General features: G+C 67.0%; 4 protein-coding genes across 4 annotated transcripts; 1 reads left to right on the top strand and 3 right to left on the bottom strand.

The window, feature by feature from the left end:
* The first annotated feature begins 573 nt into the window (after positions 1–573).
* Positions 574–5,629, top strand: CHLRE_03g162300v5 (uncharacterized protein). The gene is made up of 10 exons (XM_043060722.1): positions 574–818; positions 1,393–1,532; positions 1,936–2,017; positions 2,385–2,520; positions 2,909–3,063; positions 3,279–3,326; positions 3,693–3,809; positions 4,192–4,290; positions 4,546–4,687; positions 5,061–5,629. Exons 1-10 carry the CDS (start codon positions 681–683, stop codon positions 5,303–5,305), a joined length of 1,302 nt encoding a protein of 433 aa, XP_042925851.1. The 5' UTR covers positions 574–680; the 3' UTR covers positions 5,306–5,629.
* Positions 5,630–5,742: 113 nt separating this feature from the next.
* CHLRE_03g162250v5 (uncharacterized protein) lies at positions 5,743–9,053 on the bottom strand. Its single transcript, XM_043060721.1, has 7 exons — positions 8,811–9,053; positions 8,526–8,674; positions 8,125–8,309; positions 7,633–7,751; positions 7,033–7,173; positions 6,573–6,698; positions 5,743–6,363 (listed from the first exon to the last, which is right to left on the bottom strand). The coding sequence occupies exons 1-7, from the start codon at positions 9,024–9,026 to the stop codon at positions 6,286–6,288; spliced, it is 1,014 nt and encodes a 337-aa protein (XP_042925850.1). The 5' UTR covers positions 9,027–9,053; the 3' UTR covers positions 5,743–6,285.
* Positions 9,054–9,231: 178 nt separating this feature from the next.
* CHLRE_03g162200v5 (uncharacterized protein) lies at positions 9,232–11,204 on the bottom strand. Its single transcript, XM_043060720.1, has 3 exons — positions 10,527–11,204; positions 9,845–10,237; positions 9,232–9,625 (listed from the first exon to the last, which is right to left on the bottom strand). The coding sequence occupies exons 1-3, from the start codon at positions 11,067–11,069 to the stop codon at positions 9,575–9,577; spliced, it is 987 nt and encodes a 328-aa protein (XP_042925849.1). The 5' UTR covers positions 11,070–11,204; the 3' UTR covers positions 9,232–9,574.
* A 283-nt stretch (positions 11,205–11,487) lies between these two features.
* Positions 11,488–21,223, bottom strand: CHLRE_03g162150v5 (uncharacterized protein). The gene is made up of 9 exons (XM_043060719.1): positions 20,797–21,223; positions 20,591–20,635; positions 18,752–20,088; positions 18,133–18,462; positions 17,369–17,796; positions 16,883–17,075; positions 16,074–16,640; positions 13,887–15,751; positions 11,488–13,773 (listed from the first exon to the last, which is right to left on the bottom strand). Exons 3-9 carry the CDS (start codon positions 19,946–19,948, stop codon positions 12,228–12,230), a joined length of 6,126 nt encoding a protein of 2,041 aa, XP_042925848.1. The 5' UTR covers positions 19,949–20,088; positions 20,591–20,635; positions 20,797–21,223; the 3' UTR covers positions 11,488–12,227.
* Between the last annotated feature and the right edge of the window lie 72 nt (positions 21,224–21,295).

Here is a 21,295-nt window from a genome sequence, read left to right as displayed (position 1 = left end):
CGGGTGCCGCCGGGGCGTGACGGCATTTCCAGGGGGACACGTTGGCGTGTATTGTAGCAGCCTCGTGCGCCCGCTTTGCCGCCAATCCCGGGATGCAACCAAAGAGAGAAGGCCGCGCTGGACCGAGGTGGCGGGCCAAGCAAGGAAGTGATGCTTTACGAACTCCAACTGGTGCCGCCCAAACCCGGGTGCCGCCGGCTGCGTGTGTTGACGCCCTGGCGGTGCCGGTGGAGAGCGAGGGCACACGCAGCAGGCGTGCATCGTAGCAGCCTCGTGTGCCCGCATTGCCAGCCTCGGGATGCAACCAAAGAGAGAAGGCCGGACAGGAGGTGGCGGGTACACAGCCACACACACACAGACACACACACACACACACACACACACACACACACATGTACACACAGGGTGGGGCAGCAGCAGTGCCGATCGGCAGACCGGCAGAGGGGCGGACCCCGCGCCACCAGCGCTTGGATCGGGATTGGCGGTGACCGGGGGGCCGGGCCTGCGTCACCGCTCAGTCGCGAAACGCCGACCCAAATTCCACAAACGCTCCTGGCGCCATCGACACAAACTCTAACAACCAAGCTTGCCTCAAGCTTGCAACCATCAAGCACCAGCGAGCTAGCGCAACTCGACACCAATAAGACAAAAACGCGCAGCGCAAAGGCAACTAAAGCGCTATGGCTCCCGTCTCCGAGCCGCTGTCGCCCGGCGCGCAAGGCGCGGCCGGCGTGACCAAGAGCCAGGTCCGGCCCGACCTGCTGGCTTGGGGCGTCAATCAGCTATGGGGGCTGGAGCAGGCGGTGGAGAACTGGCTGGTGAGTGCTCGAGGCGGTGTGTTTGTGTGTGTGTGTGTGTGTGTGCGTGTGGATATCCTAAATCAAACGAGCCCAATGCAATGCGGGGGGCGTCGCGGCGTGTGTGGGCGGGGAGGGGGGGAAAGGAAGGCGGGCGCGAAAGGAAGGAGGGCGGGCGGGAGCGAGGGCTGTAGCAGCGGGAGGGCGGCGATGGGCGGCTGTACCCTAGGGCCGGCGCGCGGCAGCAGGCTAATTAAACGCCACACATTGCGTAACAATAATAACGTTTACCGGGTTTAGGGCGCAACAATAATAACGTTTACCGGGTTTGCCGGCGTGCAACTCGTGACGCTTACTTGCTGCTGCTTCCTCCAAATGTTTCAATTGAGTGGCGCCGCGCCCTCCGCGTCATCACCGGCACGCCCATGCGCTTGCTCCCTCTCCCTTCCCCCCTCCCCCCCCCACCAACTCACCTCCACCCTTATCAACCTCCACCACCCCACGCCGCGCCACGCCACGCCCCACGCCGCCCCACGCCATGCCGCCATGCACCACGCCGACGCCCCACGCCGCCCCATGCCGCCCCATGCGCCAGGTGGGCTGGACGCCCAACCGCATTCCCGACCTGCGCGGCCGCACGGCACTGGTGACGGGCGGCAGCAGCGGCATCGGGCTGGAGGTGGCGCGCAAGCTGGCGCAGAACTGCTGCCGCGTCATGCTGGTGGCGCGGGACCTGTGAGGGGGGTGGAAAGAGAGGGGGGGATGCATAGATGGTGGTGGGGTGGGGTGGTGGTGCAGTGGTGTACAGGGGCGTGCAGGGGCGTGCAGGGGCGTGGAGAGGAGTGCAGGGGATGCAGGGATGTGCAGGGGTGGGGGTGGTGGAGGTGGAGGTGGAGGTGGGTGATGGGGTAGTTTATTGCGCCCCCATGGACCAAGACCGAAAGGGGGGCTGATTAGGGTGTTGGGCTGGTGGCGGGGTGGATGGTGGAGGGCAGTAATGGAGGTTGCTGTACAGCTTTAGGGGGCAGAGGGGCATTGGGAATGGAGGCGGCTGCCCCCTGTTCAGCAGGGTGTGCTGCCCAACCCGCGCTGCAGCATCGCACCTGCCCACACCCACCCTCGCCCCACCTGCCGGCAGAGCCAAGGGTGAGGCGGCGGCGGCGCACATCCGGGAGAGCCTGGGTGACACCGTCAACGCCGGGACCGTGGAGGTGCTGCAGGTGGGCGCGGGTGGGCGGAGGCGGGTGGGTGTCAGTGTTTTGGGCATGGGGTGTGTGGTGTGTGGGTTTGCGGCCTGGGGGCGTGAAGGATCACCCTGTGGGTGGTAATTGAAGTGGTAATAGGGGTTGGGAATAGCGGAGGCGTGCGTGCGTGAGTCGATGCTGTGAGGCGCGTGGGTAACGAGTTGACTAGAGACTTGTGGTGGGCAGTGTGGTGGGACAAGCGCGGCATCCTACCTACCTTCACAACATGCTTGCCCCCATCCCCACCACCACCACCACCACCACCACCACCCCTCTCCTCCCCCCCCCCACCTACCCCCTTCCACTTCCCCCCCATCCCATGGATGGCTACCCCCCCATGCAGTGCAACCTGCTGTCACTGTCTGAGGTGGGATCGCTGGTGGCTGAGGTGAAGCGGCGGCTGCGGGCGGCGGACCGCGGCAGGGACCCCGCGCACCCCGAGGGCGCGGGCGGACTGCACATGCTGGTGTGCAACGCAGGTGGGGGGGCAGGGCGGCGGGGCTGTGGGGTGCCAGGTGTGTGTATGTGTGTGTGTGTGTGTGTGTGTGTGTGTGTGTGTGTGTGTGGCTACGTGTGTGTGTGGCTACGTGTGGTGTGTGTGTGTGTGTGTGCGCGCATTGCTGCTCATGTCCCTTACGACGCCTCGAGGGTATGCGCCTCTGCTCGGGGGTTTTCCACACACGGTGCCTATCACGCCTGAGATCCTGCATCGTGTATGCCGTGCCGCCGTGGCCGCACAGCACACTACCGTACTTGCCACCCCCATCCTCACCTTCCCCCACAGTCCCCGCCACTTCCACCCGTTCTTCACTACCCGCCCCTCCCCCCGCACCCAACCCAACTCCCCATCTACACGCCCGCCCCCAGCCATTTTCCAGCCGGGGGGCCTGGTGCGCTCCCCCCAGGGCATCGAGCAGACCCTGGCCGTCGACTTCTACGCGCACGTGTCGCTGACCTTCGGGCTGATGGAGGAGCTGAAGAAGGGCGCGGCGGGGCGCGGCGGGGCGCGCATCGTGCTGCAGGTGCGTCGTGCTTCGTGTGTGCTGTGTGTCGCGTGTCGCGTGTGTGCGTGTTGTAAGGGTTGGCGGGTGTTGATGCATGGGTTGTGGCCTGTGCAGCTCTGGGTCGTCACACACACTTGCACACACAGACAGACAGACACAGACACACACACACACACACATGCTGACACGCACTCTGTCGTACACATGCACGCACGTGTGCAACACACACACAGGCCAGCCAGGCTGAGCAGTTCGCGACGTACGACCCCGACAACCTCAAGGTGCGGCGGGGGGGTGGGGGGGGGGTGGGGGTGTTGAGGGGGAGACGTTGCGTTCGCGTGTTTTTACTATTGCCCCCCAATCATGAACTATAGACCCGGGGGAAGGGAGAGACGTTCGATTTCCAGGGGAGGCTTCCATGCACGCAACCGCACGTTGGAACCCTCGGCGAGAGCCGGAGGGCCATGTGTGCGGCCGGCCAGCGGCTGAACCCCATACATGCAGGGCTCCAGGGCACATCTCTAGAGCCGAGGGCACGTCTACACCTCCCTTGTGCCTGTGCAACCGCCCCCTCGCCCCTCTCCCCTCCCGCTCCTCCTGCCGCTCCTCCCCCTCTGCCTCCTCCTCTCCCTCCTCTGCCTCCCAAGGGCGAGCGCTTCACAGACAGCGGCATGCAGCCCTACGCGTGCGCCAAGCTGTGGCTGCTCATGTGGGGCGACGAGCTGCAGCGCCGGCTGAGGGCGCAGGGCGGAGACAGCGCCCGGGTGGGTGGGTGGAGGGGTGGAGGGCGCAGGCGGGGAGGAGAGGGGAACGGGGTTGCGGGGGATATATGGGTATGCGGGGGTGGACGTGGGAGAAGGGTTGGGAGAGAGGGTGTGAGGAAAGAGGGTGCGGGAGAGAGGGGGTGCGTGCTGGAGAGGTGGTGGGGAGTGGGCGGAGCAAGCGTGGCCGTGCACACACGAGCAACGCGTCCGCCCGCCCGGCACCGGCCTGAAAGCCGCCGCCCTGTCCTCCGGGTGTTCCCATCTCCTTGCCCGTTGCATGCGTGCATGCCTCTGAATGACAATTTCCCCCCTCCCCCCTACGCCTTCACTTCTTAACTAATAATGAATGTCCCCCCCCCCGTCTCCCCCCCCCCCCACACAGATCGACGTGTTCGCGGTGCACCCGGGTCTGGTTGACTCGCCGCTGATGGACAAGGCCGACACAGCCCGGCACTGGAACGCCGCGCTCATCGTGCTGCAGGTGTGCGTGTGCGTGTGCGGCTGTGTGTATGTGTGTGTGTGTGTGTGTATGTGTGTGTCTATGCAGGGGGGGCACGTGGAGCGGGTGCACATGTAAGTACGGCTGCACGCCATCTCCAGCCACGTGCCGCCCTCGGCCCGGCTGCCCCACGCCACGCCCAACTTCCACCCCACCCCACCACACCCCAACACCCCCACCCCCGACTCCCTCCCCGCACCCCCAACCCCCACCACCTCCCGCCCCCATCCTGCACAGAACTGCGTCCTGGGCATGCCCACCTGGCGCGGCAGCCTGCCCGCCCTGTACGCAGCCACGGAGCCGAGCCTGGCCGGCACCGGCTTCCGCTACTTCGGACCCAACTGGCTCAACAGCAACATGCTGGGAGAGCGCAAGCCGGGTGCGAGGGGGGGAGGGAGCGAGTGTGTGTATGTGTATGTGTTGGGTGTGTGTGTATGTGTGTGTGTTGGGTGGGTGGGTGCGTTCGTTCCCCCGGTATGTGCGTGTGGGGTGGGGTGTGGACAACACACTCGTGGGCGGGTGGGAGGGCGTGCGTGGCTCTGCACGGCGGGGTGCGGGCCCCCCACCCTTCCACCCCTCATCGGCTTCACACATATATACCCGCCCCCGTTACGGGAATAACTGTGCAATCAAGCCCCCCCCCCCCACACACACACCACCATCAGTGCCACCACCACCACCACCACGTGTCCCCAGCAGGCAACCGGCTCACACCGCTACCACCCCCACGTGCCCCCACACTGCCCGCACAGGCAACTGGCTGTGGCGGCGCGGCGGGCCCGAGCTGCGCAGCCGCCTGTTCGACGACGTGGCCAAGGTGCTGGCGGAGGTGGGGCAGAAGCCCAAGCACGTGCCGCCGCCGGCGGCCGGCAGCAGCGCCGCCCACAGCGCCGCCGGCGTCAGGGGCGGGCGCAAGCAGCAGTACGGCGCGGCAGAGGCGGCGGAGAAGGCGGCGGCGGCGGTGGCGCCCAAGGGCCACGCGGTGGCGGCGCACTGATTGGGATGCTGGTCGTAGTTGGCTGCTGATTTTGATGGATGATGAGTGCCGGTAGGTGATGAGTGTCAAGTTGGAGTGTGGTGGGGCGACAGCGCTTTGCATAGTATACGTGCGAAGCGGCGAGGTGCATGAAGGCACGTTTGGGTTGGTGGTTGCGATTGCGAATGCATGTATGGCATCCGCCGCATGCACGGACGAGTGCTGATGTGGGTCGTGGGATGGAATTTGTATGTTCTGGGTAGGGGCGGCCTCTGCAAGTTTTGCGCACGTGGGTATGCGCCGCAAGATGAAGAAGCAAAAGGGCTGTTAGTACGGTCCTATTGTTGCGGGGTTGTTCTTTACTGAGCTGCGCAACGACCGGGCGCGCGGCGGATTGGCCAGAACAAACAAGCGTGGCATGTTGGCAACAACCCCACATACAGGCGATTAGGGCCCGACAGGTGCCGCATGTTGCATGTGTGTAAAGTGCAACACCAAGGGATGCATTATCAGCTCCACTGTGGATCTGCACGCATAGCTTTGCGCCACGTAACCGTGTGACACGCTTCCATATGCGAAAGTGTGCCACAGACACCATGGGCTTCGTTTGCCTTCGCTTGTGTCGTCCAAGTCTATTGGGTAATGTCAGCACATCCTGCTGCTTATCAGTGCAGTAACGTAACCTCCCCTCGTCGCTCCATACTGCTTCGGACCCTGCCCTGCCACCGGCTCTACATGAATGTTGATATGTCCTGGCAATGCCCAGTACTGTATAAATCTAGTAATGCACAAACACACGCAGCCCCACGCACCTAACACTACAGCAGCCGCTCGCCGGTCTCTCGCCTCGCGTCTTGCTGATTGCCCACCAGCAGATGCCGCCACAAAGGTGCATCGCCCAGCGCGCAGGCCAATGCTCCCGCGGCGCTGCCGCCACTCTCCTGCTACTGCTCTCCACTGCTACAGCCGCTGCAGCCGCTGCTACAGCCGACTGGGCCGCCTTACGCCGCCATGCCCTCCTCCTCCGTGGGCTGTAGCAGGAATTGCACCACCGCCACCTTGGCGCTGTCGTACAGCCGCTGCGGGGGGGAGCGGGTTGGGAGGTGTGTGTGTGTGTGGGGGGGGGGGGGGATGACGAGCGATATGAGGAGCGGGGTCGTGCGGGATGATACACACAGCAAGTGGGTACAAGACCTCTGCACCCGCTCAAGCCCCCGCCCCCACCCACGCACACGCATACACATACGAACACACACAGGCCTTCCCCGCCCCACCCCCATTCCCCCACCTGGCTCTCCAGCAGCGCCGAGGGGTTGTCCGCCGCCAGGCCGCCGCGGCCCGCGCCGTGCGGCCCAGCCGGGTCCAGCCCCAGCATGTGCGTCACCTTGAGCAGCCCGTGCGCGTCGATGGACACCTGGGGGTATATGGGGGGGAGTGTCTGTGTCTGTGTGTGTATGTGCACGTGTGCATATGTGTGTTTGTGTGTGTGGACCCGAGGCGACGCCCCTCCCTCCCTGTGCTTCTCATGCACAACACGTGAACCCTCCCAATGGCGGGGTGCCCCACCTGTCACGCCTCCCCACCTTCAAGCCTCCCCACCTGCCACGCCTCCCCACCTTCAAGCCTCCCCACCTGCCACGCCTCCCCACCTTCAAGCCTCCCCACCTGCCACGCCTCCCCACCTTCAAGCCTCCCCACCTGCCACGCCTCCCCACCTGTCACGCCTCCCCAACCTCACGCCTCCCCACCTTTGTGGAGATGGCGGCGCAGTCCCGGGCGTGCGGCAGGTTGCAGAAGGCGGCCTTGCAGTGGCGGTACTTGTAGGCGTGCCGCAGCTCCGGAGCCACGCAGCAGTTGAAGCCGGAGATGGAGGAGGCGGGCAGCTCCACCTGTCCGGGGTGGGAAGTTGGGGGAGGGGCGTACATTCATGATTCTATGAAAAGTGAAGGCGTAGCAAGGAACAGCGGCGGGGGGAGGGGTTGGGGGAAGGGGGAGGCTGGTGCGCCGAGGTGGGGGCAGGGAGGGAAGGCGGGAAGGATAGGGGCAGGGAAGGGGAAGGGGTCTAGGATGGGGGCCCTTGCGTAGCGGATTGCTGACATGCAGGCAAGGAGCGTAGCAGGTGCGGGCACCTGCCTACCCTTCCTCCCGGTTATGCGGGCTGCCCAAACGATTTCAATTCTCTCCCCGCTTGTTCTGGTTTCTGGGCTGCTCGGTTGCTTTGACGTTGGAACCCCATCCCATCCACACATACCGTATACTCATACAACCCCCCACACCAGCACGCAAACACAACACACATACACACACAAACACACACGTGCCCTCCTGCCGACCCCCCATCCCCGCACCTCCAGCGAGCCGTGTCCACTGGCCGCCAGCAGTAGCCGCGGCGGGTCCTGCACCATCACCAGCTCCACCGCCCCGCCCGGCCACTCCAGGTCGTCCACCGCCTCCTTCAGGCTAGAGCCTAGGAAGAGGTGTGGGCGTGCGGGGGCGTTTGTCAGACAGAGACAGGGAGCGAGGGGTCGGTGTACCCTAGCGTGGGGGAGGGGAAGTAGGGGCCGGGGAGCGGGCGCAAGAGCTGGGCGCAGCCGCTGCCCTTCACGCCACTTTGCTCAATTCGCATCTCCCCATCCCCTCTCCACCCTCTCCTCCATCCCATCTCCTCCATCCCCCGTCCTCCCCTCCTCCTCTCCCTCCTCCCTCCCCTCTCCTCCCTCCTCCCTTCTCCTCCCTCCCTTCTCCTTCCTCTCCCTCCCCCTCTCCCTCCTCCCCCCTCCCTTTCCCTCCTGCCGCTCCCTCTCACCCCCTCCCTCCTCCCTCCTCCCTCTCCTCCTCACCCGGGCACAGGAAGGACGAGGCGGGCTCGGTCCAGTACGCCCCCAGGTCCACCACCGCCCCCGCCTCCATGGCGGCAATGCGCGCCCACGTGCACACCGCGCCCGGACCCGTGCCCGCGGGCATCAGACCCAGAGCCGGCCGCGGCTGCTGCTGCTGGTTGCCGCCGAGCGTGGGGTCGGACATCCTGGGTGTTGGGGGATCGGGGGGTGGGGCAGAAGTGGGTGAGGATGCCGAGCACCTCCCCGCCCACCCGCAATGCTTCATATCAATGCTTCACCCTCTACGAATTCCGACCGAGCGTACAACACCAATGTAGCAGTCCGTTCGAGCGTGTGATGCCCGCTGATGCCTGCGCGGCAGACCTCCCGTCCCTCCTCATGCAACCGGGCCGCGCACTCACTCGCACACCAGCTCCCCCTGCGGCCCCGGGTAGTGCGCCGTCATGGGCGCGGCCGCGGACGCGAACACCGCCAGCGTGTCCAGCAGCAGCTGCAGCTGGATGCCGAACTCGTGACGGTCCTCAGCGCCGCACTCGAAGCGCGAGAAGAGCTGTTGGCGGGGGGGGCCGGGCGCAGCGGGTTGGTGCGTGGGCGCCGTGCATGCAGCGTTGCGCGTTGACTCGGAGCGAGGAGCCCTTAGCAGGGGCAGTAGCTCATGTTGACGCAGTTCCCCACTGCAAACTTGCCTCGGGCTTGAGGAACACGCTGCCCTGCAGCGATTTACTGTCGTCCTCCCAAACGACGCTCACGCCGCCCGATGAAATGGAAACTGTGCATGTTTGCTTATTTCCAGAGCGTATACATTGCAGCGCGGCCGCAAAGCTGCGCACGTTCGCAAAGCCGAGGACCGCTCGCGGTATTTCTTCCTCTCCAGCTGTGGGGGTCTCAGTCGTTTGCGCCATTTATTGGTAAGTAAGAATAACTGTCCCTTCAGTTATCAATTGCGAGCTGCAGATGATCCTTGAGTCCTTGACCGCTTCTCCCGCCAAAAATGACACCCTCTAGCGTCGGCTCTAGACTCTAGCAGCCCCCTCCAGACCGCCGCAAGCCCCGCCTGCCCCTACCTACGCCCCCGCAGCGCCTGCCTCCACCCCCACCCACCCACCGCTCCCCCGTGACAAAATCACACTATGCTAATAGATATTGTGCTACAGCACAGGTTAATCCGTAGCCTTGACATGTTGACAAGCCAGCCATCAGCCATGTGTAGTGCGGATTCGTGACAAACGCAATGCGCGGCCAAGAAGAGCAGCTGGAAGCGTGGGTCATGCTAGCATGTGCGTGCAGTGCAACCACACACCACGCCACGCCGCTGCCTCCACACAACTAAACGACACGACCAGAGACAACCGGTGACTCGAGTCCTCAGCCGCCGCTTCGGTCGCGGCCCAGATAGCAGGCCGTTCACGGCTGCAGGAGCCAAACCCCACGCGTCCGCGCCCCCAGCACTTCAGGACGTCAACACCTCCAGAGCGGCCATTGCGGCCTTCTGGACCTGGACCTGCGCAATCACCACGACATGCATCGGGCAGCGGGGTTCTGAGGTAGGGCTGAGGGGCCGTATGTGGGAACCCAGTGCGTGCTTTGCCAACGACCCAACAAGATTGTTGCGGCGGCGGCGGCCCTCGCAACACGAAGATAAGGTATGTAAGCAACAAGCATACCCGGCGGCAGTGTACACATGGTATACACGTGTGTGCATGCCCCTGCCAAATCTCACCTGCACCGCCACCGTCACGATGTCCCCGTACCGGCGGTGGCGCACCGATTTGTTTAAGCCTGTCACCACGCCTCGAGCATGGGACTTCCAGGTATTCCAGGCCTGCGCGTCGCTGGTGTGTGTCCAATGGCAGATGTGCACCGCCTGCAGCGTGTGCTGCAGCAACGATGCGATGGGCGTCGCGTGCTCCTGCAGAGCCGCCTGGAGCGGGGTGCTGCGGCTGCTCAGGTACCTCTCCACCAGCGACGCCGCGTGCAGCAGGTTCTTGGGCGACTCCAGGGGCTCGTGCAGCGACATGTCATTCTTGCGACCGACCAGGAAGGCCGCGCAGGTGGACCGCACCGCCGCCATGTCGTACTTGTCGGCCAGGCGAAGCAGGGAGGCCACGTTGTCCTGCGCACGCACGTGGGCGGGTGATGAAGCAGGAAACGCCGTAAAAGGGCTCGATGATGACGAGCTGCTGGGGCTTTCATTACGGTATGTGGGACTCACGCGCTGTCAGGCTTTCCTCCCAGCACAGCGGGGGCACATGGGGGCCGCCACGCATCAACGGACAACCCCATGGACCGCCATGGACTACCGGACATGCATGCTAGGGCTGTAGCCAAGTAGGGGAGTAGGGCCGAAACGTCGGGGGCTGTAGCCATGACCTGTGCTGCCCCTCCCGGGCCCCCTACCTTACCCAGCAGACCGCCGAGACGTCGCCGGTGTGCTTGACCAGCTTCAGGACTGCGCCCCAGTCTGCCGCGGTGCCGTCCACCAGCAGCACACGAGCGGCAGCGCCGCCTCCCTCCCTAGCAGCAGCGCCCGGGCTAGCGCTGCCGCAGATCTTCTCTATCTGGCGCCGCAGCACCGGCGAGGCATGCCACAGCAGGGCGCAATCCACCTGAAGCGGCTGAGCTTTGGGTGCTGCTGCCAGTAGCAAGTTGCCAGGCAAGTGCACGCCGAACACAGTAGCACTCGAACGAGCTCCGTAGCCGCTTTCGCCAAACGCGAGGGACACCAGGCCGGTGCACGGCGCGACTGCGAGTGCAGCGGGCGGCCTCTCCGGAGGTGTCGTGCTGCTGCTCGCTGCCGACTTGGTGGTGGACTGCTGGCGCCGAACCACAGGGCGCTGCAGCAGCAGCGGCCGCGGAAGGGCCAGGCGCGCGGCCGGCGGTGCCGAAACAGCTGGTCGCCTCAAGAGGCTGGTGTGGCGGGCAGCACAGCTTGCGAGCAGCGCCATGGTTGTGGACAGGAGGTGCTATGTTAATGCTAAATTGCAGTGGCGCTGCTAAAATTTTTGGGCTGGACTCGGCAGGTCTCACTGCGCAGTGAACTTCACAGGCCGGTAGACAGTGGTGCTTGCATCCTATAGGTGTATACGAGCAGTGTCTGTCCACTGCATTGTATCTGCGTTTCTTGGCCACCATCAACGCATCTCCGCAACATAGGGATGCAGGCGCTCTGCTGGATTCCGCGGCGACGTTGGGCACAGGAAGACATCCCGCTGTCTTCAATACAATGGGGAAATTCTGGCAGGAACAGCGGGATACGGTAGCTCGGTTGGCGGGAGCGGGATTCGGCCCGGGCATGTCGGGATTCGACCGCCCCTCCCCCCTGCGCGTGCGCGCAGCCGGTGCGGCTGGGCCGGCTGGTGAACTTCGCCGGCGGGCCAAGTTAATATGTCTCGCGGCCCAGGATGCATGTGTGCCCGGGGTACACCGTCGTCATTTATTTGGGAGAGCGGTAGTGCATCCATCCGTCCGCAACACACCGTCGCACGTTGCTTCCAGCCGCAGCCCGCAGTCCCTAAATACCGGTCTGCCCTCTATGACGACCCGACCCCGCAAGCTCCCCAAAACCCTACCTGCCCGCATATCCGGCTGGTTCGCTCGCTTACGTCCTGCAGCCCATGCAGGCCGCGCAGTCTACATGTACACCCAAGAGCTACCATGTACGGCATGTGCCAGCAGGGGCCTTCAGCGCCAACGAGCCACTCCTCAGACTTCCTTCAAAGGCTGCTAACCGCGATACTGACAGGGTTCATATCACAACCCGAGATGCTTACCAAAGTCCTCTAACTAACAGTGCTATGGCGACGCCGGGATCTTCAGGTCCCAGCGAGTCGACATGCACACAGCGCCTTCCCGAGTCGATTGCCAGTGATGACTTGGCCACCTATTGCTACATCGAGGCCGCTTCGAGCACAGCGCCCGTTCCATGGGGCCTCCTCACGTCTTCAGCACTACCACATCTACGCCACCACACGCCGTACACCACGCGAGACGGCTATGTAACCCGGCCGTCATTACCCGGCCCAGCACCCGGCCACCCAACCACAACACCCAAGAGGGACCACCCACACGAGCACATGCCCGGCCCGTCGCCGCCGCCCGCAGCCTCACTGCCAGCCCTGTTGCTGTTGCTGTTGTTGCTGTTGCTGCTGTTGTTGCTGCTGATTCTGTTGTCGCTCGATCTCCGCCAGTCTCATATGGTGCTGGAGCAACTGCTGCTGTGCTTCGGGAGTCGTGTAGCTAGGAAAGCCATAAGGCCACTGGGGAGACACCACCCCCGGAGGGATGGCGCCGCCGGCGCCCGCGCCCTCGGTGCCTGCCGCAGGGGCGCCACCGGGCGGCAGCTGGAACAGCGACGCGGGCGGCGGCTGTAGCAGCGCCGGGTTCGGCGGCAGTAGCGAGGAGTAGGTGAACTGGCTGTGGGGCGGCGCAGCGGCAGCGCCGGCCTCAAAGCCGGTGGTGTGTGTTGTGCCGGCGCCAGTGAGGCCCACGTTCACATCCAGGTCAAGCACCGGTAGCGCCAGAGACGCCGGCGCCGCCCCCGCCGCCGCCTGCGGGTCCGCCGGTGCGCCGTGCTGCAGCTGCAGCTGCAGCGGCGGCAGGTACTGCAGCGCCGCCGGCGCGCCGGCATGCGTGGACACCAGGCCGTGGGTGGACAGGCCCGGGATGCCGAGGTGGCCGCCGGCAGCCGGCGGCGGCTGCCCCGCCGCTGCCCCGTGGTCCAGCGGCATGGGGTCGTCCACCGCCACCTCCACAATCATGGGGCCGGCGGCCTGCTCAGCATCCATCGGCGCCGCGTGCTGCGGGTGCTGGTGCTGCGGCGGCGGTGCCAGCGCCAGCGCCGCGGCCGCCCCGTGCTGCTGCTGCTGCTGCTGGTGCGGTTGTAGTTGTGGTTGTGGTTGCTGGTAGGCGCTCTCAGGCAGGCCTCCTGCAGCCGCGGCCGCCCCAGGCGCCACCTGCCCCTGCCCTTGCACCTGCCCCTGCCCCTGCGCCTGCAGCGCCAGCATCTGGAGCAGCCGCTCGTGCTGCTCGCGCGCCTGCTGGTCCCGCGCCTGCTGCTCCCGCAGCTGCGTGTCCGTCAGCGGCTGTGCCGACAGCGGCTCGTGCTGTATCAGCTGCAGCGGCTGCTGCTGCTGCTGGTGATGCAGCTGGTGCGGCTGGTGCGCCTGCTGCCGGCCAAAGTCCAGGTGCGCGGCCGCGGCGTCAAACAGCTGCTGCTGCGTGTGCTGCCCTGCCGCCGCCGCCGCGGCTGCCGCGGCCGCCGCCGCGTCGGCGCCCTGCTCGCCGGCCCCGGTGCCCGCGGCGCCTTGCTCGCCGCCCGCCGCCCCCGCCTGCTGCTGCTGCTGTTGCTGCTGCTCCGCGGCCTGCAGCTGCAGCTGCTGCATGATCAACTGTTGGTGCTGGTGGTAGGCCTGAAGCTGCGCGTACAGCTGCAGCCCCTCCGGCGTGCCGAACTGCACCAGCGCCTTTGCGAGGTCGTGAACGTCGCCGCGGCCCTTGATGTACGCCTGCAGCTGCTCCAGCGACAACGTGTCCAGCACAAGCCGCTGCTCCGGCGTCAGACCCAGGTTCAGGTGCGCCGCCGCGCCGCGCAGCTTGTAGTTGTAGTAGTCGGCGGCGGCGGCCGCCGCCTCCGGTGTGTCGTAGTACGGACTGCGAACGGCAGCAGGAGGCGAGTACATGGCGTTTATCAGCGCACAGGGACACGTGTGCAATGGCAGCACATGCGCTCGTACCCGTAACAATTTTCTCAACACTCCTCTCACCTGATGATGGCGCAGCCCTGGTGTGTGATCTGCGCCCGGCACATGCCGTTGCGGCGGAAGATGTATCGGTAGTCGGAGCCGCCGCCGCCCCACGCGCCGCCGCCCGCCGACCAGTCCTCATCGCCGTTCTCCGACTCCATGCGCGGCGGCCGCGGCACGCCTGGCCGTGGCGCCGCAGCCGCAGCCGCCGCAGCTGCCGCCGCCATGGCGGCAGCCGCGGCGCCAGGCGGCGCGCCAGCCATGGCTGCCGCCGCCGCCGCTGCGGCAGCAGCAGCCGCCGCGGCCTCGGGCGTCAGCGCCCCCACCACACCGGGCGTGGCGCCGGGCGTGACGCCGGGCACACCTCCCGGCGTGCCTCCCGGCACGCCGCCGGGCGTCGCGCCGCCGGCGCCCGGCGCGCCCGGGGTCTTGTCGCCGGGGCCCTTGGCGCCCGCCGGCGACGCGCGCACGCGCTTGACGCCCTTTCCGCTCTTGGGCAGCACCGCGGGCGGGCGCGAGGTCCAGGTGATGGGCCGCATGGCGCCGTACACACGCAGCGTGGACAGGTCGTCCGCAAAGGTGCCCCACTCCTGCTGTCCGTCGTGGTAGCGCACCAGCCAGCGCAGCCGCGGCTTCTTGGAGTCGTAGCTCAGCACGCGGCCGCGCTGCTTGCCGTCGTCGCCGCGCTCCACCTCCACCTCCAGCCCCACCACGCCCTCCGGGTTTGCCACCGGCGAAACCGGGCCCGTGTTGTCCACGGGCGGCGGCGGCGGTGCGGCGGGCGCGCCGGCGGCAGCGCCGCCGGCGGCGCCGCCCTCTCCTGCGGCGCCGTCCACGGCGCCGCTGGCGGCGCGCGCCAGGCCGTCGGCGCCGGGCTCGGTCTTGACGCGCTTGGCCGCCGGGCCCTCGTCCGCCGGCGTGCTGCCTGGCGGCGGCGGCCCCATGACCACGGTTCCGCCGCCGGCGGCGTTGGGGACGAAGTGCGCCTGCCGCGACTCGCGCTCCGCCGCCATCTTGGCCTTGGCCTCGTGGCGCGCGCGCTTGCCCAGCGTGAGCAGCGCCGACGCCACCGCCTGCTCGTCCAGGAAGCCCGGCCGCCGCTTGCGCTGCGGCGAGGCAGCGGCCGCCGCCACCGCCGCCGCCACGGCGGCGGCGGTGACGTAGGCGGCGGGCAGCTCGGGGATGCCCTCCGACGCCACGATGGCACGGCGGTAGCCGTGGCACAGCCAGGCGGTTCGGTCCTCGCTGAGGGTGCCCCACTCGCCCTCCACCACGTTCTCCTCCTTGTCCTTGTCCTTCTTCTCCTTCTCCTTGTCCTTCTTGTCCTTTTCGGAGCCGTCCTTGTCCCTCTCCTTGTCACCCTCCTTGTCACCCTCCTTGTCACCGTCCGCCTTGCCCCCGGCCTCCGCTTCCTTGTCCTTCTCACTGGAGGCAGCACCGGTGGCGGCTGTGGCGCCGGCCTCGGCGTCCTTCTTCTCGCCCCCTTCCTCGGCCGCCGCCGCCGCCGGCTCCGCCTTGGCCCCCTCCGCTTTTGCCTCCTTTTCGTCCGCCTTGTTCGCCTCCCCAGCCGCCGCGCCCTCCTTCGCGGATCCAGCCGCCTTCGCCGCCTCCTTCGCCTCCTTGCCCTCCTTGTCCTTTTGCGACTGCGCCTTCGCACCGCCGCCCGGCGGCGGCTTGGCGTCGCCCACCGCCATGACCTCCGGGTCGTACACCAGCCGCCACTTGTAGCGCGGGCGGTTGGGCTCGTAGTCCGTGACGGTGCCGCTGCGCCGCTGGCCGCCGCGGCCCACCGCCACCAGCAGCCGCGCACCCACCAGGTTGCCGCCCAGCTCCTCCACCTGCTCCATCACCAGGCCGGTGGTGTCGATGCCGTACTGAGCGGCGATCTGTGTGTGTGTCAGCGGAAGGCGGTGGTACACACACGGCGGGGCGTTGCAGGTGTGAGCGTTTTCGGGCAGGCTCTGGCGGGGCCAAGGCCCCTGAGCAACAAGGCAAGTTCCGTGAGAAGTGCGCGCTCAAGACATGCCCCGCTCCTCTCCTTTCCTCCCCTCCCACTCTTCGCTGCCTCAGCTCTTCCCTTCTCTTATTCTCTACTCTTTTCTGATCTTCTGTTCTCTTCTCTTTTCTGATCTTCTCTTCCCTCTCTCCTCCCTCTCTTCTCTCCTCTCCTCCTCTTCTGCTGTCCTCTCTCCACGCGCTCCTGCTCACCTCCTTGTTGCTCTCGTACACAATGGCCACGGCCGCCTGCGCCGCCTTGTCCAGCGCCTCTTCCACCTTGGGGTCCAGAGGCTCCGCCGCCGGCGCCGCCGCCTTGGCAGCCGCGTCCTCCTCCTCCTCATCGTCGTCGTCGTCATCGCCCTTCGCATCCGGGCCCGGCGTCGGCGACGCCGCGCCGCCGTCGATGTCCATGCCGGCCCCAGGCGCGGGCGTGGCGCGCGCGCTGGCGGGCCCGCCCGGTGTGGGCATCGGCGTGACGGCGGCGCCAGCCGCCGCCGCCGCCGCGGCCGCCGCCGCCGCTCCGGGCGGCGGCGGCGGCGGCATCGCGGGCTTGGGCTTGCGCTCCGGCACGCCCGACAACGCGGTGATGTTGCGCTTGTAGCCGTGCGCCAGCCACAGCGACTGGTCCTCCGACAGCATGCCCCACTCCGCGGCGCCGCCGTGCGCGGGCTCGCCCACGTTGTCAAAGGTGAGGCGCCAGCGGTACTTGGGCCGGTTGAAGTCGTACTCGGTGATGGTGCCGGTGCGCTTGTGGCCCTGGCCGCGGCCCACCGTGATCTGTGGCAGCAGGGAGTTACAGAACACCGGGCGCAACAGCGGCGGCGTCACAGCAGGCAAGGCTGGAGCATACATAGTACCGCACCACCTCCTTACTATAAACCTACTCCTTGTGACCTCCCGGAAACACGACGAGAACAGAAGCATGCCCATGCTAACTCATGCCCTTGCACCATCCTGCCTTCAACGGTTCCATCCCCACCACAACATGCCGCGCACAAGCCGTGCAGGAACACACGCACCGTGATCTTGGCGCCGCACAGGGACGCGCCGTACTCGTCCGGCACACCCGCCAGCGCCTGGCTGCTCACACGCGTGGGCTTGGCGGGCTGAGGCGGCGCCTCGGCGGCGCCCGGCCCCGCCGCCGCCGGGCTCATCACCGCGGTGGTGGTGGCGGCGGCGGCCATCTTGGCGGCGGTAGCAGCGGCTGCCAGGCTGCGGGCAGACGCAAGGCATGGGTATGGATGGCGAGGACTTGCCGTGTTGTTGTGCATAGTGGCCGGCACTCAGCAGGAGCACGGGGCTGCCGCCGACTACAGCGGCACGCTTCCCACTTCACTTCCAACTCACCACATCACTACACCCCTCCCCATTTCCCACCATTTGCCTTGCGCCCCCCTTTGAGGCCCCCTTGAGGCCCCCCCCCCCCCACACACCCTTCTTGTATGGTCCTCGCAACCCCGCCTCTGCCCCCCCCCCCGCTTCCTGCCTCCCTTCTCCCTCCTCACCTGGCGCTGGTGCCGCGCATGCTCTGCCCCACCGCCGGCGGCTTGTATTTGCCGTCCGGCCCCGGCTCGCAGCCCGCCAGCAGGTACAGCAGCCCCATGCCGGTCCGCCCGAACGGGCCCTTGCGCGGCTTGAAGCCGGGCGCGCCGCCGGCGCCGCCGCCCAGCCCCGTCGCCAGGCCCGGCACGCCGCCGGCGCCGCCCACTGCGATGGTGCCGCCCACGCCGCCCTGACACGACAGCACCGGCCGCTTGTAGCCGTGTGTGAGCCAGGTGGCTTTGTCGTCGTCCAGGCAGCCCCACTCGCCGGCGCCGCCGTAGGCGGGCTCGGCGTAGCCAATGTAGCGCACGTACCACTTGTAGCGGGGCCGGTTGGCGTCGAAGTCCATCACGGTGCCCACGCGCGTCTGGCCCTCGCGCCCCACCGTGACCTGCAGACGGCATGAGGATGGCGTGAGGATGGCGATAGGGTGAGCGGCTTGCACGCGGCGTACCACAGAGGTGGCTCCGCCAAATCCACCGCTGCCGGGTTCGGGAAGCGATGGCGACAGCTGCTGTGGTCATCCTGCTGTTATCGTCCCCCATTTCCAGGCACGGACACCGGATGGACGCATGCCCCAACTCCGCGGCTGTGCCCTCTGCCTCCTCACCATCCCAGCCGCCCCCCCATCCACACCCTCCCGCCTGCCCGCTCTTCCACCCACTCGGCCGCCCGCCCTTCCGCCTGCCCTCCATCCACACCCACCCGCCCGCCCACCCGACCGCACCTCCATCTCCGCGCCCATAATGTTTGCGATGACGCCCGACGACACCTCCGCCGGTGCCGGCGCCTTCTTGGGCGCCGGCGGCGGCGGCGGCGGCGCCACGCCGTCTGCGGCGCCCGCCGCCAGGCTGATTGCGTCCACCGGCGGCGGCACGCGGCCCAGCCAGGCCGCCGGCCGCACGCCGCCCTGCACCCGCCAGCCGGCGCGGTCCTCCGTGACGCAGCCCCACTCCTCCTCGCCGCCGTCGTAGCGCATGAGCCACTTGAAGCGCTGGCGGGAGGGGTCGAAGCGCAGCACGGTGCCGCGGAAGGTGCCCTCCTTGCCCAGGAACACCTGGGGATGCGGGAGGAGCGTGTGTTGAGGAGCGCAGGCGCGGTGGTGTCGAGTTGTTTGCGGCATGGGGCAGCTTGGGGTAGCTTGGGGCAGCTTGGGGCAGCTTGCATACCGTACTGCCGCGCTTCTCGATGCGTCCAGCATGCCGTCCCCATCTTGACCCACAGCAATCACACATTCCCTCTAGTGCCCCTTTCCAACACACAGACCCTCCGAACGCGCTATTCATTCACTCCCTTTGTTCATGGACGGCTACCCTTTAGCCCGACACCCCTACCCTCCAACTCACCAGGCCTTCCAGCCCGACAAACGCCTCGCCACGCGCCAGCTCCGCCGCGGCGCTGTTCGCCGCCGCCGCCGCGTCGCCCCCCGCCGCTGCGCCGCTCACCGCCGCGGTCGCCAGCGCCACGGCGGCGGCCTCCTCGGCTGAAAGCACGAGATCCGCCTCGCTAAACACCAGGCCGCGCGGGAACGCAATGCCGGCGTCCAAGTCGTTCGGGTCCTCCACATAATTGTAGTCGTAATCTGTGAACCAGCGCTCTACGTCGAAGCCAGCGGCGGCAGCGGCGGGGCCGCCAGGCATTCGCTTCGCCACGTTGGCGGACGCCAGCGCCGCCGCCGCCATCGCGCGCAGCCGCCGCATGCGCCTGCTCCGCTTGCGCTTCTCCTTCTCCGCCGGCGTGCCGCCGCCGCCGCCCAGCAGCCGCCGGCCGCCGCCGTCGTCATCGTCCGAGTCGTCGCCGCTGCCGCTCTCGTCGCTGCTGCCGCCCTCGCCGCCGGGCTCCGGCGACGCGGCGGAGCCGCTGCGCGGGCGGCTGCCGCCGGCGCGGCCGCCCTTCCGCTCCCGGCCGCTGCCGGCGGCGCCGGGCTCGCCGTCGGCGTCCTCATCGCCGAGGAAGAAGGCATCCCCAGGGCCCTCCTCGTCGTCGCTGTCCGTGACCGTGTCCTCGCTGCTCTCCGGCTCCGGCTCCTCCGCCGCCTCCAGCTCCTCCACCACGGCACTGGGCGGCTGCGGCCGGTGCTTGCGCGCCCGCCGCCGCAGGGAATGAGGCCGCCCCTCCTCCTCCGAGGCGGTCCCCGCCGCAGCGGCAACAGGTGCCGCGGCGGCCGGCACGGGCCGCGGCGGCTGCGGCTTGAAAGCCGGCAGCGGCACGCGCGGCAGGGCCGCTGGCGGTGGGCACGGCGGGAGCGTCAGCGGTTCAAGCGATACGCCGCCCGAGGGACCCGTGTAGGGCGGCGGCGTGCCGTTGGGGGCGCCGTCCGTGCCGCTGGCTATGTCCGCCATATCCACATCGCCACCCGCCATGGTCATGGCGTCGCCTCCAATAAAATAGCCGTTGCAGTCATCGACAGGCTGAGCGGAGGGAAGCTGCAGGCCCGCTTCACTGCTGCTGCTGCCGCTCCTGTTGCCTAGCACAAGCCCTGCAGCTGCTGTTTGCTGCAGCTCTCTATTCCTGGCGTGCTCCGGGTAAGACAGAGAAAGCATGACTGGACCAGCGAAGCCAGCTCGGGGGCTGGCGACCACGGTTTGAGGGTTCTAGCAAGTATCTGCTCAGTGAAAGAGCTCCCTGGCCGGGCTCTTTCGCCTAGCGCCACATGATTTAGCCTGCTTGTCCACCGGCTGACCTGCGCATAGAAAGAGTGAGGGAAGGGGAGCAGCCACCGTGAGGAGGTGCGAAGACTCGCGAGGCTCCGAGGGGAGAACCAGCGCGGGCCCGTTAGCTTCAGTGGAGCTGGGTCGACGCCATGCAAAGGCACATTGAAAGCTCCAAGTCGATTGGCTTGCATCATGTGAATGGTGGGAGCGCGGGGAGTGGCCCAAACCCAAGCTGGATGGGGCCTCGGGCTTAGCGATGGCCTTCCCAGCGAGTCCGCTACCCAGGCCGCGGCCGCGTCCCAAGGCAATGTCTCAACAGAGCCTATTAATTGGAACTGGCGGGAAGGGCCGGGGTGAACGATTTCGGACCTCCGGCAACTCGCTCCTCAGTCCCCGCCCCGCACCATCGTCGCCCCACCCGCGCCTCCCGGCCCGCCCATGCGCGTGCACCCGCGGCTCTGGAGTTGTATGCATTACTCCCGTGCAGTCGCTCTCGCAAAGCCGTGGCGGAGGCGGAAGAGGAGGACATACCTGAGTTCTCCGAGCTCTCGCGGGTTCAGACCGAATGCGCTGCCCCTGCGCGGAGAAAAGCCCAGGACCAGCTTTTGAGTGTGTGATTTATAAGAGAGAACAGCTCGGGCGGGAGGGTGGAGGGCACTCCGGACTCTGCCCGCGAAAAATTGCTAGGTGCTAGGCTCGGCTCGGGGTCGGGGGGTTAGTCGGGGGACGGGTCTCACCTAAAGTAGCTATCAGTTTCAACACTGTCGCATGCCAGGAGGGCGGTCGGCAAGCTTTTGCTCGCGGCTCGGAGTCCAAACCCGAGCCCCGAATGGGGGTCGTCCCCACAGACTCAAATTCCCGCCCCCGCAGACAAACCCTCGACTCATATCAAACTACACGGCCATGCACAGCATCTTTGGGCTCCTTGATCGACCTCTGGCCCACCCGAGCGCAAGCGAGTGTTCATGCCAGCGATGCGAACCTGTTCTCGTCCCGGAAACAAAAGTGTGCACGCCCAAAGAGCTGATTCAAACGATGTCTGCACTAAGGTGATGAAGCATCAAGTCGGGCTCCCTACAGGATACGCGAGAGTCAAACATTGTGCAAACACTAGGCTTAGTGCCACTAAGGCCAGGGTTGGCCGTGGGGTTGGCAGCAGAAAACCACATGTCCAGAACGGGATCTACGGCTCTGAATGACCGTATGAACACGCGCCCAACCCAAAAGTCAGCATCC

The sequence above is a fragment of the Chlamydomonas reinhardtii genome, chromosome 3, assembly GCF_000002595.2.
Source record: "Chlamydomonas reinhardtii strain CC-503 cw92 mt+ chromosome 3, whole genome shotgun sequence".
In the NCBI taxonomy this organism is placed as follows: domain Eukaryota; kingdom Viridiplantae; phylum Chlorophyta; class Chlorophyceae; order Chlamydomonadales; family Chlamydomonadaceae; genus Chlamydomonas; species Chlamydomonas reinhardtii.
This window is presented reverse-complemented; position numbering and strand designations above follow the sequence as displayed.